This window comes from Oncorhynchus tshawytscha, linkage group LG26, assembly GCF_018296145.1.
Source record: "Oncorhynchus tshawytscha isolate Ot180627B linkage group LG26, Otsh_v2.0, whole genome shotgun sequence".
Taxonomy (NCBI): domain Eukaryota; kingdom Metazoa; phylum Chordata; class Actinopteri; order Salmoniformes; family Salmonidae; genus Oncorhynchus; species Oncorhynchus tshawytscha.
In genome coordinates this window covers 46,462,804-46,476,136 of record NC_056454.1, presented here as the reverse complement: position 1 = coordinate 46,476,136, position 13,333 = coordinate 46,462,804, and the positions used below count along the sequence as shown (strand labels likewise).

The window sequence follows — 13,333 nt, the reverse complement described above, 5'->3', positions numbered from 1 at the left end:
GACTTTGATGACAAAATTTGGCCACGAAGGACCGCCGCGCCACCTTTCTGTTCAAGTGAGCACAACAAACGAGTCCAAACATTTCTTGTATGCTGCTGCATAAATTATGGAATATGCCAGGGAGATATATGTATACATAATGTAGCTAACAAAGTAATACTAAGGTCATTGTTTGAATGTTAAATGACGAGACAGAGGCATTGATGCGAGTAACCAGTCTTGTTCAGTACATCACAACACATCCAGGTATCTCAAGCACCCCGGTAAAACACAAGAGTTGCAGTACTGAACATTTACCAACAGATGGCATCACTGTGCCATCTTACACCCATAACAGTTATGTTGTGTAGTAAGCTGTTAGTAGCCCAAATACCTCACCCTAATCATTTTGCCAACTGTTCTGACTTGGTGGTAGCCTATAACCTGTTTTTGAGAAATGTAATCATTGAATATTGTAAAAGCTTACATTGTCTGCTTATATTTATCCTACAGTTCTGACTTGGTGTACAGGAGAACACTGTAAGAACAGCCCATGTTCTGAATTATGTCACTGGACATTTCAAAAGTGCTGAACAAATAGTCAGTAAAACTATGTCCGTCCTAGCTTGCTCATTAATGTCTTAATCAAAATTACAGATTGCCTCTTATCTGCTTGTCGTCCCCCTTATGCCATAGTTAGTACATCTCAATTGTCAGTAGAAACCACATTTGTTTAAGCAAGTCAGCTATGTGTTTTTAAAAGGCAGTAAATGAGGCTGAATGAACTGTTTCACTGCCAGACAACGCTCCGCTGATAGCCAGGTGTAGCAGTGGTAAGGTGTTGGGACAGCTTTATGTAGGCCCTAACAGTTTGTGGGCACCGTTTGTCACAGTTACAGTGTAATTAATGTGTTGTTTAGTATTGTGTTCTGTAGGGGCTTTGCTCACATGCATCCCACAATGCTTTGTTTTGTTTACCCCACCAAGATTTAATTGCTAAAAACGCCACTGAAAATGAAAAGTAGGTATGAATGCTGATTGCCAGCAGCTGCTGGCTGATTGTGAGTAGATGTTGATTTAAATAAAATAAAAAAACATCCCTTCTCAGAAGCGCAAATTATCCAAAGCTGATTTACAGGACTAGCATACTATATTTTACATTTGGATTGTTTTTAGTTTACATATAATTTGGTTGAAATGACATTACCCCGCGTGGGCACCAGTGAAAATGGTTGGCTTTCGGTTTCCGCCTCTGACCGTGCCTAATTCCAACTCTATTAGCCTCTTTCTGACAAAGGTGAAATCCTGGTAGAGGCTATTCATTGGCAGATCGCTCCTGATGACCCGGATGGAATTATGTACGTCCTTAACCCACAAGATGTCCCACCCAGTAGACTACTTCAAAACTGGTGAAAGTCCTCAATGGCACTACCCCTGCTAAAACGGGCTTTCGGACACTAGTGTCCTTTATCTAGCTCTATCGTTTGGCCATTCCATTCAAGTTTGTTTGACTTTCTCCCATGTAACAACCCATGGATTGAGAAACTCTGTTGGGCACTTCCCATTTGGTTACGAACGCAGGGTAAAGGTGGAATTTACTTGAACACCCTTTCAACTGGTAATTACTAGTTGGGAACTGGTCTAGTTGGAACTAGGAAACTGAAATTTCAGACTTCCTAACGGGTTGTAGTTTTACACGTGTCACGCAATATGCCGTTCAATCAGTTAGCAAGTTAAACATTTCAGAGTTCCCTAGTTCCAACTAGTACATGAATGCAGCATATCATCCCTGAGCACCAACTCCCACATGCTGACGTCACCTAAATAAATGACCTCGATAAGAGCATTTTTGGCAGTTAAATACAATAAAACGCAATCTATATCGTTTTTGAAGCATGATTGCTGTACTTTCAGTCTATGGTTGACAGAACTTGGCCATTAGCCAATCTGGTTTCTCAACAAGGTCATTCTATTGGCATGACAAGGTACTTCAAGTGACCTTCTGAAACACTTCCATTTTGATGTATGAACTAACAAAGATTCACAGGGGCCTTACGATTCAAACTGAATAATTCCGCTGCGTACCTCAGACTGCCATCGTTGAAGTAGTTTTGTGGCGACGTCAAGTCATCAGCGATTGGATCATATCTAACCAGATTATCAAAGCAAATGTTCAAAACTCTGCATTAACCACGTGTTCTGGCTGACCCAACCCGTTTCTGGCACCAATCAGATTAGAACGCAAACACATTCTAACTAATGTCCGCGGACATGGCGTTTGGCCTGAAGGAGTTTGGGTAACCAGGAAAGCTTTAGGTTGCCAGCTCTTGCCTTTAGTCATAATAAAACATACATCTAGTACTCAATACATATTACGAGCCTTCTGGGTTTTTGCTTAATTCCTGCACCTTGATTAGCGAAGAAGTAGTCGTGTTGCCTTCCTGATCCTTGACCACAAAAACAATTGGGATACTTGTTTAGCATGTAATTTATTAAATTAACAAACCTACATAAAATACATGAAGTAGTAGCAACATGAAGATATTGCCAGGGATCACTTTCAAGGTAACCCGTTGAAATGTACAAACTCTTCCAAATCTGATTGACCGTTTGCATTAGCCATGCAAGTATTAAAACCAGTAGCCATAATGTAATTTAGACCATTTTTTGTTGTCGTTTCAAAGCATAGTCACACAGCTTTGACTCAATACATTCTGGAACCCTTAGTCTATGGCTCAATAATTGACGTATATTAGCACCTGTTAAACCAGGGGATATAATATACACCATCAAGATGGAGAAACAAAGACAAAGACACAGCTGTGATCAATATGGCAAGTGATCATGCAAACGCCATTCAGAGTCCCAGCAGTTATGTCATGCAGGTTATTGAAAGCCACAACAATCACCAGACATAAGGCATAACTGATAAAGAATTACAAGTCTAAGCTTCTTGAAAAGATCCCCCCCTCCTTCTCTGAACAGTTGATATTTCTCGGAAGACAAAAAAAAAATAATAATAATAATAATATTGAACAAAATGTAGACATTAGTCTAGGAAGTTGCAGACTTCAAATATGCTATGAGATCTGCACGCTCTCCCTTCTTCTTGATGCCAGCAAAGATCATTTTTGTTCCTGGAATGTATTTCTTGGGGTTCTCCAAGTAAGTCATGAGGGTATCAGTATCCCAGACGATGCCTGAAATCACATGTGAAGGGACAGGTCAGGATGACAATGAAATGTGTTACATTGTCAGACTGCATTTATTTCCTGTAGAATGTGGACAATCTCAGGACGTACCTTTGGCTTTGTTGGCATCCGTGTAGGAAAAGCCTTCAGCCTGTCCGGTCTTGCGTCCAAACAGACCCCAGAGGTTTGGCCCGACCTTGTGCTTTCCTCCATTTTCAACAGTATGGCACTGGGCACACTTCTGGACAAAAGCCTTTTTCCCCTTTTCAATGTCACCCATGTTTCCTATTGGACAATAAAAGTCAGAAGAGGTCAGCTACAGTACCTAATATATATTTAAATAGATCTGCATTAATGGTAATGCTGAGCGATTAACCAACATTGTTTAATACCCCTGAATAAACAACAGTTCATTAACTGGAATTCCATTTAGTTCAGGTTGTGAGCCCAGTATGCCTCATCTTAGAAGAACTAGTGAATACATTGTCAGACATCTCAGCAGCTGCATGACATTTGCATGACTAAAAGACAGAACAGTACAGGAGTACAGAGCAGGATTCATTAAACCGGTAACACTTGAGAAATTTACAGGACCTATATGCATTGGGTGTGTAACCGAATAAGGCCCCCCCCATATGGTGCTCAGAATGACAGAAATCCCATTTTGAGATTATGGTAATTCGTATTAACAGAACATGCAAGCCAAGGATGCAACAATATGCAGTCCTTCATACCAAATTCTGATGCACACTTCAGATATAATGTTAGAATACCTGTCCACATGAACTTTTCCTCAGCCAACACCATGGTAGAAAAGTTAACCTACTCTTTTCTAAAACAGACTCCATGTAAGAGACGCAAACTCGGTCTCAACCTTTAAGTCTTTACTGAAGACTCATCTCTTCAGTGGGTCATATGATTGAGTGTAGCCTGGCCCAGGAGTGAAGGTGAACGGAAAGGCTCTGGAGCAACGAACCGCCCTGCTGTCTCTGCCTGTCCGGTTCCCCTCTTTCCACTGGGATTCTCTGCCTCTAACCCTATTACAGGGGCTGAGTCACTGGCTTACTGGGGCTCTTTCATACCGTCCCTGGGAGGGGTGAGTCACCTGAGTGGGTTGAGTCACTGATGTGGTCATCCTGTCTGGGTTGGCGCCCCCCCTTGGGTTGTGCCGTGGCAGAGATCTTTGTGGGCTACACTCAGCCTTGTCTCAGGATGGTAAGTTGGTGGTTGAAGATATCCCTCTCGTGGTGTGGGGGCTGTGCTTTGGCAAAGTGGGTGGGGTTATATCCTTCCTGTTTGGCCCTGTCCGGGGGTGTCCTCGGATGGGGCCACAGTGTCTCCTGACCCCTCCTGTCTCAGCCTCCAGTAATTATGCTGCAGTAGTTTGTGTCGGGGGGTTAGGGTCCGTTTTGTTATATCTGGAGTACTTCTCCTGTCCTATTCGGTGTCCTGTGTGAATTTAAGTGTGCTCTCTCTAATTCTCTCTTTCTTTCTCTCGGAGGACCAGAGCCATAGGAACATGCCTCAGGACTACCTGACATGATGACTCCTTGCTGTCCCCAGTCCACCTGGCCGTGCTGCTGCTCCAGTTTCAACTGTTCTGCCTTATTATTATTGGACCATGCTGGTCATTTATGAACATTTGAACATCTTGGCCATGTTCTGTTATAATCTCCACCCGGCACAGCCAGAAGAGGACTGGCCACCCCACATAACCTAGAGCGGAACCAGGCTTCGGCCTTTCTAGGGAGTTTTTCCTAGCCACCGTGCTTCTACACCTGCATTGCTTGCTCGTTGGGGTTTTAGGCTGGGTTTCTGTACAGCACTTGGAGATATCGGCTGATGTACAAAGGGCTATATAAATACATCTGATTTGAGACGAACTACACTGCTCAAAAAAAATAAAGGGAACACTAAAATAACATCCTAGATCGGAATGAAATATTCTTAAATAGGTTTCTTTACATAGTTGAATGTGCTGACAACAAAATCACTAAAGTATCAATGGAAATCAAATTTATCAACCCATGGAGGTCTGGATTTGGAGTCACACTCAAAATTAGTGGAAAAACCACACTACAGGCTGATCCAACTTTGATGTAATGTCCTTAAAACAAGTCCAAATGAGGCCCAGTAGTGTGTGTGGCCTCCACGTGCCTGTATGACCTCCCTACAACGCCTGGGCATGCTCCTGATGAGGTGGCAGATGGTCTGATGGTCTCCTCCCAGACCTGGACTAAAGCATCTGCCAACTCCTGGACAGTCTGTGGTACAACGTGGCGTTGGTGGATGGAGCGAGACATGATGTCCCAGATGTGCTCAATTGGATTCAGGTCTGGGGAACGGGCGGGCCAGTCCATAGCATCAATGCCTTCCTCTTGCAGGAACTGCAGACACTCCAGCCACATGAGGTCTAGCATTGTCTTGCATTAGGAGGAACCCAGGGCCAACCGCACCAGCATATGGTCTCACAAGGGGTCTGAGGAACTCATCTCGGTGCCTAATGGCAGTCAGGCTACCTCTGGCCCCCCAAAGAAATGCCACCCCACACCATGACTGACCCACCGCCAAACCGGTCATGCTGGAGGATGCTGCAGGCAGCAGAACATTCTCCACGGCGTCTCCAGACTCTGTCACGTGCTCAGTGTGAACCTGCTTTCATCTGTGAAGAGCACAGGGCGCCAGTGGCGAATTTGCCAATCTTGGTGTTCTCTGGCAAATGCCAAACGTCCAGCACGGTGTTGGGCTGTAAGCACAGCCCCCACCTGTGGACGTCAGGCCGTCATACCACCCCCATGGTGTCTGCTCAAACGGTCAGAAACAGACACATGCACATTTGTGGCCTGCTGGAGGTCATTTTGCAGGGCTCTGGCAGTGCTCCTCCTGCTCCTCCTTGCACAAAGGCAGAGGTAGCGGTCCTGCTGCTGGGTTGTTAACCTCCTACGGCCTCCTCCACGTCTCCTGGTAGCGCCTCCATGCTCTGGACACTACGCTGACAGACACAGCAAACCTTCTTGCCACAGCTCGCATTGATGTGTCATCCTGGATGAGCTGCACTACCTGAGCCACTTGTGTGGGTTGTAGACTCAGTCTCATACTACCACTAGAGTGAAAGCACCGCCAGCATTCAAAAGTGACCAAAACATCAGCCAGGAAGCATAGGAACTGAGAAGTGGTCTGTGGTCACCACCTGCAGAACCACTCCTTTATTGGGGGTGTCTTGCTAATTGCCTATAATTTCTATCTGTTGTCTATTCCATTTGCACAACAGCATGTGAAATTTATTGTCAATCAGTGTTGCTTCATAAGTGGACGGTTTGATTTCACAGAAGTGTGAGTGACTTGGAGTAACATTGTGTTGTTTAAGGGCTCCCTTTATTTTTTTGAGCGGTGTATATAAACTAGTTTCTAGTGATCTCTTCTTCTGTGGACTTCATATGGCAGTCAGCAACCAACTTTAAGGTGCATTACCACCACCAACTGGACTGGAGTTTGGACCTCAGATCATCTTTCAAATCACCCAAGTGGGTATATGCTCCTAAAACCAGAGGAGATGGGAGAGGCGGGACTTGCAGTGCATTAAATACAGAACCAAGTTATTTTTTAGCATCTGGCTACACAGACGCATGCAAGAAGTTTGGATGAAAGGATTGAACACGCATAAGTATTCATTTTTGCACCACTCACACACGTAATGTGGGTGGTCTGGTCAACATGTAACGAATGAAAATTAAAAATATATACACACCTGAAATATTATATTATTTCATAATAATTTCCTATTGATGTCTACCAAATGTGGACCTGACAGGAATATTTTCAATGTTTTGGCAATTGAAAGTAAACAATTGTTGGCTTTGCAATTTCCATTATTGTGATGTTATTATTTCTTAATGAATTTAAAATGTCCAAAGTTATAGTTGCGCTAAAATAAAAACTCACCCTTTCAAATGGAGAATGTCATCTTTACAAAACTGGTTGAACTGTTATTTTATCCATGTTGCCACCTGCAACTTAACATTAATATTTGAATTCTGAACAATTCAGTGTAGGACATTTTAACATTCAATTTTTTTTTTTTTTTTAAATGGTCATGTGCAGTTAGAAACCCCCCCCCCAAAAAAATACAAAGTACCACCAACAAGTTCTCCATCTCAAATGATTTTTAGAAACAATAGTATATCGTGCCAGTATATCTCTGCAGTAGTTCGTAGCAGTCGCTAGCGACACCTGTACAGTATGTAGCGGAAATAAAAATCACTGGAAGGAAGGCAGGTGTTAAGTGGTGGTCACCTTGGGGTTCATAATTCCTCATGAAACTTCGAGTGAGAGTCGAATGACTGAACGTACCGGCATTTTGGGTGTAGGCAACGTAAAACTAAGCTTGGGTAGTATAGTGATATGATAACCAAGTTTAACAAAACTGTAACGTTAAAACGTCTTTCAAATAAGAGGGCGTCAGTTTTAGCTAGCTAGCTCTCCGTTGCCAAGGTTAGCTAGCTAGCTCTCCGTTGCCAAGGTTAGCTAGCTAGCTCTCCGTTGCCAAGGTTAGCTAGCTAGCTCTCCGTTGCCAAGGTTAGCTAGCTAGCTCTCCGTTGCCAAGGTTAGCTAGCTAGCTCTCCGTTGCCAAGGTTAGCTAGCTAGCTCTCCGTTGCCAAGGTTAGCTAGCTAGCTCTCCGTTGCCAAGGTTAGCTAGCTAGCTCTCCGTTGCCAAGGTTAGCTAGCTAGCTCTCCGTTGCCAAGGTTAGCTAGCTAGCTCTCCGTTGCCAAGGTTAGCAAGCTAGCTCTCCGTTGCCACGGTTAGCTAGCTAGCTCTCCGTGGCCAAGGTTAGCTAGCTAGCTCTCCGTGGCCAAGGTTAGCTAACTCGCCGTGGCCAAGGTTAGCTAACTCGCCGTGGCCAAGGTTAGCTAACTCGCCGTGGCCAAGGTTAGCTAACTCGCCGTGGCCAAGGTTAGCTAACTCGCCGTGGCCAAGGTTAGCTAACTCGCCGTGGCCAAGGTTAGCTAACTCGCCGTGGCCAAGGTTAGCTAACTCGCCGTGGCCAAGGTTAGCTAACGCGTTAAAAGGCAAGACCATAGTAATCACGACATTACAAAACGGCTGATTTAAGCAGTCTATCTAACGTTAGCTATTAACTCAAATCACTACAACTGTCTCCTGGTGTGGCTTTTCAGTTATCGGTTTGAGTTGAGATGTTTAGCGGGCTCGTAAAGTTACCACGTTTCAACAGCGGATACAGAATCAGGCAAAAGGTTCCTTTAGATAAAACAAATAAAAATAAAAAACGAACGCAATGTTCACAATTCAAGAAACTGACTACAAATTCAACTACTAAAACGTATTTAATCAATGTTACCTGTTCAAATTAACTATATTCCTTACAGTTGTTCCAACTTCAGAGCTTTTTTTTGTGTGTGCTTTAGTTCCAATCCGATCCGCTTTCCCCCTTGCCGGTAGCCGACTCACTGGATCTAATAGTATTGCGACCAAGTTCCTTTTTCTTCCCTCCAGAATATTTTTTTTATGTCATCCAGACTGGCCAGTCACATGCTCTATCATCACTCTGACGAACACAGCTGTTTTGCATTCAAGCCCTAGATGGAGTTGAGAACAATTGATGTAGGCCTACTACACGAATGGTAATAGCATACACAACATTTCAGTGAAAATGCGTTGTTGTTGTTGTTTGTATTCACACGAACACCACAACAAATATGTCTGTATTCCTCTTGGACTACTTTTTTTTTTTTTAACCAATCATCATTGGAAAGATCAGACAACAGTTGGAATGTTTAAGATTGTTGTGGGGCATTTCACTGTCTTTTATTGTGAAGAGAGTCTGTTGCATCCCTGTAACCATACATAGACCTAACACCAGGTAGTTATTTTGAGAAGAAGATATAGCTACACAAAGCTAACCAAAGTACATACTATACCAGAGAGGAAGAGGCGAAGCATATATGGAGAAAAAGATGGCGAAGTGGATTCTGAATCTAATGGCAGTATTATCAAGGAGAATTGAAGTATTGTCCAAAAGAATGGTAAACGGACCAAAGTAGTGTACATTGATGAGAATGTCACTTTGTATATTGTTGGAGTACAGTTTATTAATGAGAAGTAGCTGATCGAATTACCAATCTTGAGGAATCCATTTGAGATATCCAAACTGGTGGAGAGAGTTCTGGGTAGAGTGAAGGCTGTGAGGATCACGAGAGGCGGGCAAATGGAGCAGTGGGCAAATACAGCAGTGGAGAAGGTGGAAAGTTTTACGTTCCTCGGTGTACATATCACCTACAAAACTGAAATGGTCCATGCACACAGACAGTGTGGTGAAGAATGTGCAACAGCGCCTCTTCAACTTCAGGAGGCTGAAAAAATGTGGCTTGTCACTGAAAACCCTCACTAACTTTTACAGGTGCACAATTGACAGCATCCTGTAATACCCTGACTACACCGCTTGCGTCGTGTTATTCAATTATTGCACCCACACTGCTTGCGCGTGCCAACGAGCGTCTGCGTTGCCAATGGCTAAAATAGAACTCCTTTCTATTTCTGACGCAGATCGGCTGCAAGTCCTGCCTCTCCCATCTCCTCATTGGTTGACAGAAGCAGGTACCCACCGTGCCATCTCCTCATTGGTTATACCCACGTGGGTGATTGAAAGACAAACTATTTTGCCGGTTGTCGTGGTAATACTATGAACGTGTAGATGCCAATCACCATATAAATTCAAACGCCTGGAAGGAGGAGAGATGACTAGAAATTATTCGGTTGACCGTTTTATGTGTGGATTAATTGTCAGAGTAGAGGACCTTGTGCATTTCAGGTAAAATAACAACTTAATGTTTATATTCCAGGACAAATTAGCTAGCAACTGCAAGTTAGCTAAATAGGACAAATTAGCTAGCAAGTGCAAGCTAACTAGCTAAATTGCCATACATGTTTAATGCTTTTCGACCTGTCCCCAAATTAATGTCATTGGTTCAGAGTTTGTATTGATATTTTAAACTGTGTGTCGTGATCGCGTTTGGTGAAGGGGGACAAAATCAATGTATGCACGATGGCGTACGCGCGCAGCCGGTTTGGGTTCTGTGTTAGGCCGTATCACCGCCTGGTACGGCAGCTGCACTGCCCACAATCGCAGAGCTCTCCAGAGGGTTTTGCTGTCTGCACAACGCATCACTGGGGGCAAACTACATGCCCTCCAGGACACATACAACACCCAATGTCACAGGAAGGCATAAAAGATCATCAAGGACAAAAACCACCCGAGCCACTGCCTGTTCACCCTGCTTCTATCCAGAAGGCGAGGTCAGTACAGGTGCATCAAAGCTGGGACAGCTTTAACAATCCATCAGATTGTTAAACACCCACCACAGAGGTGACTGCCTACCTACAGACAACATATAATGTGATCTTTTCCACTACTTGGACATCTCGGCTTCTCTCTTCTGCAAACACTTGAAACAAGCTTTACAATGATCACACTGCATTGGTCTAGGGATAAATGCTCTGACTCTGACTAAAGAACAGATAGACTCTTCAATTTTTCTTCTTTAACCACGTGATTCATCTGACATGCATCAATCACTCCAGGAATATTTTTAAATCTCTTCAACATCCACTTCCCACAAGACTTCAGATATAAGCCCCTTGAGCGGTGCCCTGTTCCTAAGAGACACACACGACACTTCAAACTTATAAAATCGTGTGAGACACAACACACGTTTCTTCTGATCCGTAGAAGTAGAAAGAAATCCAAATCAAATCAAATTTTTTGGTCACATACACATGGTTAGCAGATGTTATTGCGAGTGTAGTGAAATGCTTATGCTTCTAGATCTGACAGTGCAGCAGTATCTAACAGGTAATATTTAACAATTTCACAACTAAATTTAATATCTAACAAATTCCACAACAAAACCTAATACACACAATCTAGTAAAGGACTGGGATGAGACTATATAAGTATAACATATATTGATAAGCAGTGACAGAACGGTATATACATATGAGATGAGTAATGCGAGATATGTAAACATTCTTATTGTGTCATTATTAAAGTAACTAGTGTTCCATTTATTAAAGTGGCCAATGATATCAAGTATAAAAGTGATGAAAATAATGACATGTTGCAATTGTGGTGGGAACCATGAAGCCACTTCTTTCAAATGCCCCACAAGGGTGAAAGAGAATGAGGTGGCCAAAGTCAGGGTTGTACAGAGCATTTCATCATATACAGCGGCTGTTAAAAGGTTTGAGGGTTTGAATGGTGCACCTGAAGAGTCCATGGTGGTGGATAGACCTTCACTGCAGGCTGCAGGGGTTGCCTTTCACCAGCGGAATCCTGACATTTTAAAGGTTAAGAAGGTGGACTTTGTGGGCTTTATCGCTATGGGGATTAATGGCACCGCCAAGGTGGAGAGAAGGTCCAGGAAGATAGAAATCATTGTGGACGCGGCAGAGCGGTTACATGGAATATTGTCACAAGCCGTACCACCCTCTCAGGTTTATTTTTTTTGAGTCAACTACTCACCACATTTTATACACTGCAGTCCTAGCTAGCTGTAGCTTATGCTTTCAGTACTAGATTAATTATCTGATCCTTTGATTGGGTGGACAGCATGTCAGTTCATGCTGCAAGGGCTCTGATAGACGGGAGGACGTCCTCTGGAAGTTGTCATAATTACCGTGTATGTCTATGGAAAGGAGTGAGAACCATGAGCCTCCTAGGTTTTGTATTGAAGTCAATGTTGCCAGAGGAGGACAGAAACTAGCTGTACTCCGGCAACACCATGGTGCTACCCTACAAAGTGCTGGTGAGGCTACTGTAGACTTTCATTGTGAAATGTGTTTTCAGTTATTTGATGACGTGATTATATTTAGTATAGTTTTATCTAAAAGGGATAACTTTTTAAAATGTTTTACAATTTTCCTCCTCTGAGGAGCCTCCACTGGTACGCACCCATCCACATCGAAGGGCCTGTAGTGGAGAGTGTCAAAAGTTTCAAGATCCTCGGCGTGCACATCACTGACGACCTGAAACGGTCCCTTCACACAAAGGGTGTGGTGAAAAAGTTTTGGGTTTGCCACAATACCAGTATCGCAGGAAGTATCGTGGCAAGGAAACAAAACATTTAATATCTTGAGGAACATTTTTTTTAAAACAAACAGCATTATGTTGTCACATTTGTTTATTTTAGAAGCTATAACACCCAACATTTTACATAAGTAGGTTTTATAGGACCATAGTTTAGTCTAATTCGTGTTTTATTTTTTGCCATGGAAAATCTGTTATCGTAGCATTGCAAATATTGGTATCGTGACAACCCTACAAGGCAGGAGGTTGAAGAAATTCAGTTTGGCCCCTAAAACCCTTACAAACTTCTACAGATGCACCATTGAGAGCATCCTGTCGGGCTGTATCACCACCTGGTACAGCAATTGCAACGTCCACAACCGCAATGCTCTTGAGAGGGTGGTGGGGTCTGCCCAACGCCTGCCCTCCAGGACATCTACATTACCCAGTGTCACAGAAAGGCCAAGAAAATCATCAAGAACAGTCGAACAGAGTTGAGTTTGTTTTTTCTCCTGTGTGTGGCCACTGCTCATGCTCTCCAAATATTGGCGCTCTGAGAAGTTATCTGAGGTGACCAGGACGATGGTGACCAGGACAATGTGCCAGCACAGAGGGATAGGCCAACGAGTGATATATGCGTCAGTAAGGTTGGCTTCTTAGCGTTTATGTGCAATGGTTATCAACTGTACCGCAGAAATGTAAATGTAAATCACAGAAATAGATGTTGTGGTGGCAGCTGCAGAGAAGTATTTGGGCGTACGAGATTTGACTTCAGAAGAGTTATAGGGTGTGTTGTGTGGTGGTATCCCTTCCTCCCAGGCCATTGGCATGGTGCGGGACCAGATAGGGTCATATTAATGGATTGGGGTAGTTGGTTTTTAACGACTGTAGGGTTAGTTGGAAGGTTTTTTTAAATGTATTTTAATATTTTACTTTATGGACCACAAAGCATTTCGCAACACCCGCAATTAACATCTGCTAAACATGTGTATGTGACCAATAAAATTTGATTTGAAAGTGTAATACATTTATAGTATAGTCCAGTTGGGGGCTGTATTGCAACATATCGGATGCCAAACTCCA

At 43.3% G+C, this 13,333-nt stretch overlaps 1 protein-coding gene across 2 annotated transcripts; it reads right to left on the bottom strand.

Annotated features, from left to right (window-relative positions):
- Positions 1-2,449: 2,449 nt before the first annotated feature.
- Positions 2,450-8,695, bottom strand: LOC112225664 (cytochrome c). 2 transcript variants are annotated; one of them, XM_024389798.2, is made up of 3 exons: positions 8,554-8,695; positions 3,282-3,455; positions 2,450-3,179 (listed from the first exon to the last, which is right to left on the bottom strand). In XM_024389798.2, the coding sequence occupies exons 2-3, from the start codon at positions 3,448-3,450 to the stop codon at positions 3,034-3,036; spliced, it is 315 nt and encodes a 104-aa protein (XP_024245566.1). In that variant the 5' UTR covers positions 3,451-3,455; positions 8,554-8,695; the 3' UTR covers positions 2,450-3,033. The 2 variants fall into 2 exon arrangements, with proteins under 2 accessions (XP_024245566.1, XP_024245565.1); XM_024389797.2 differs by having other exon boundaries at positions 8,528-8,684.
- Positions 8,696-13,333: the final 4,638 nt, after the last annotated feature.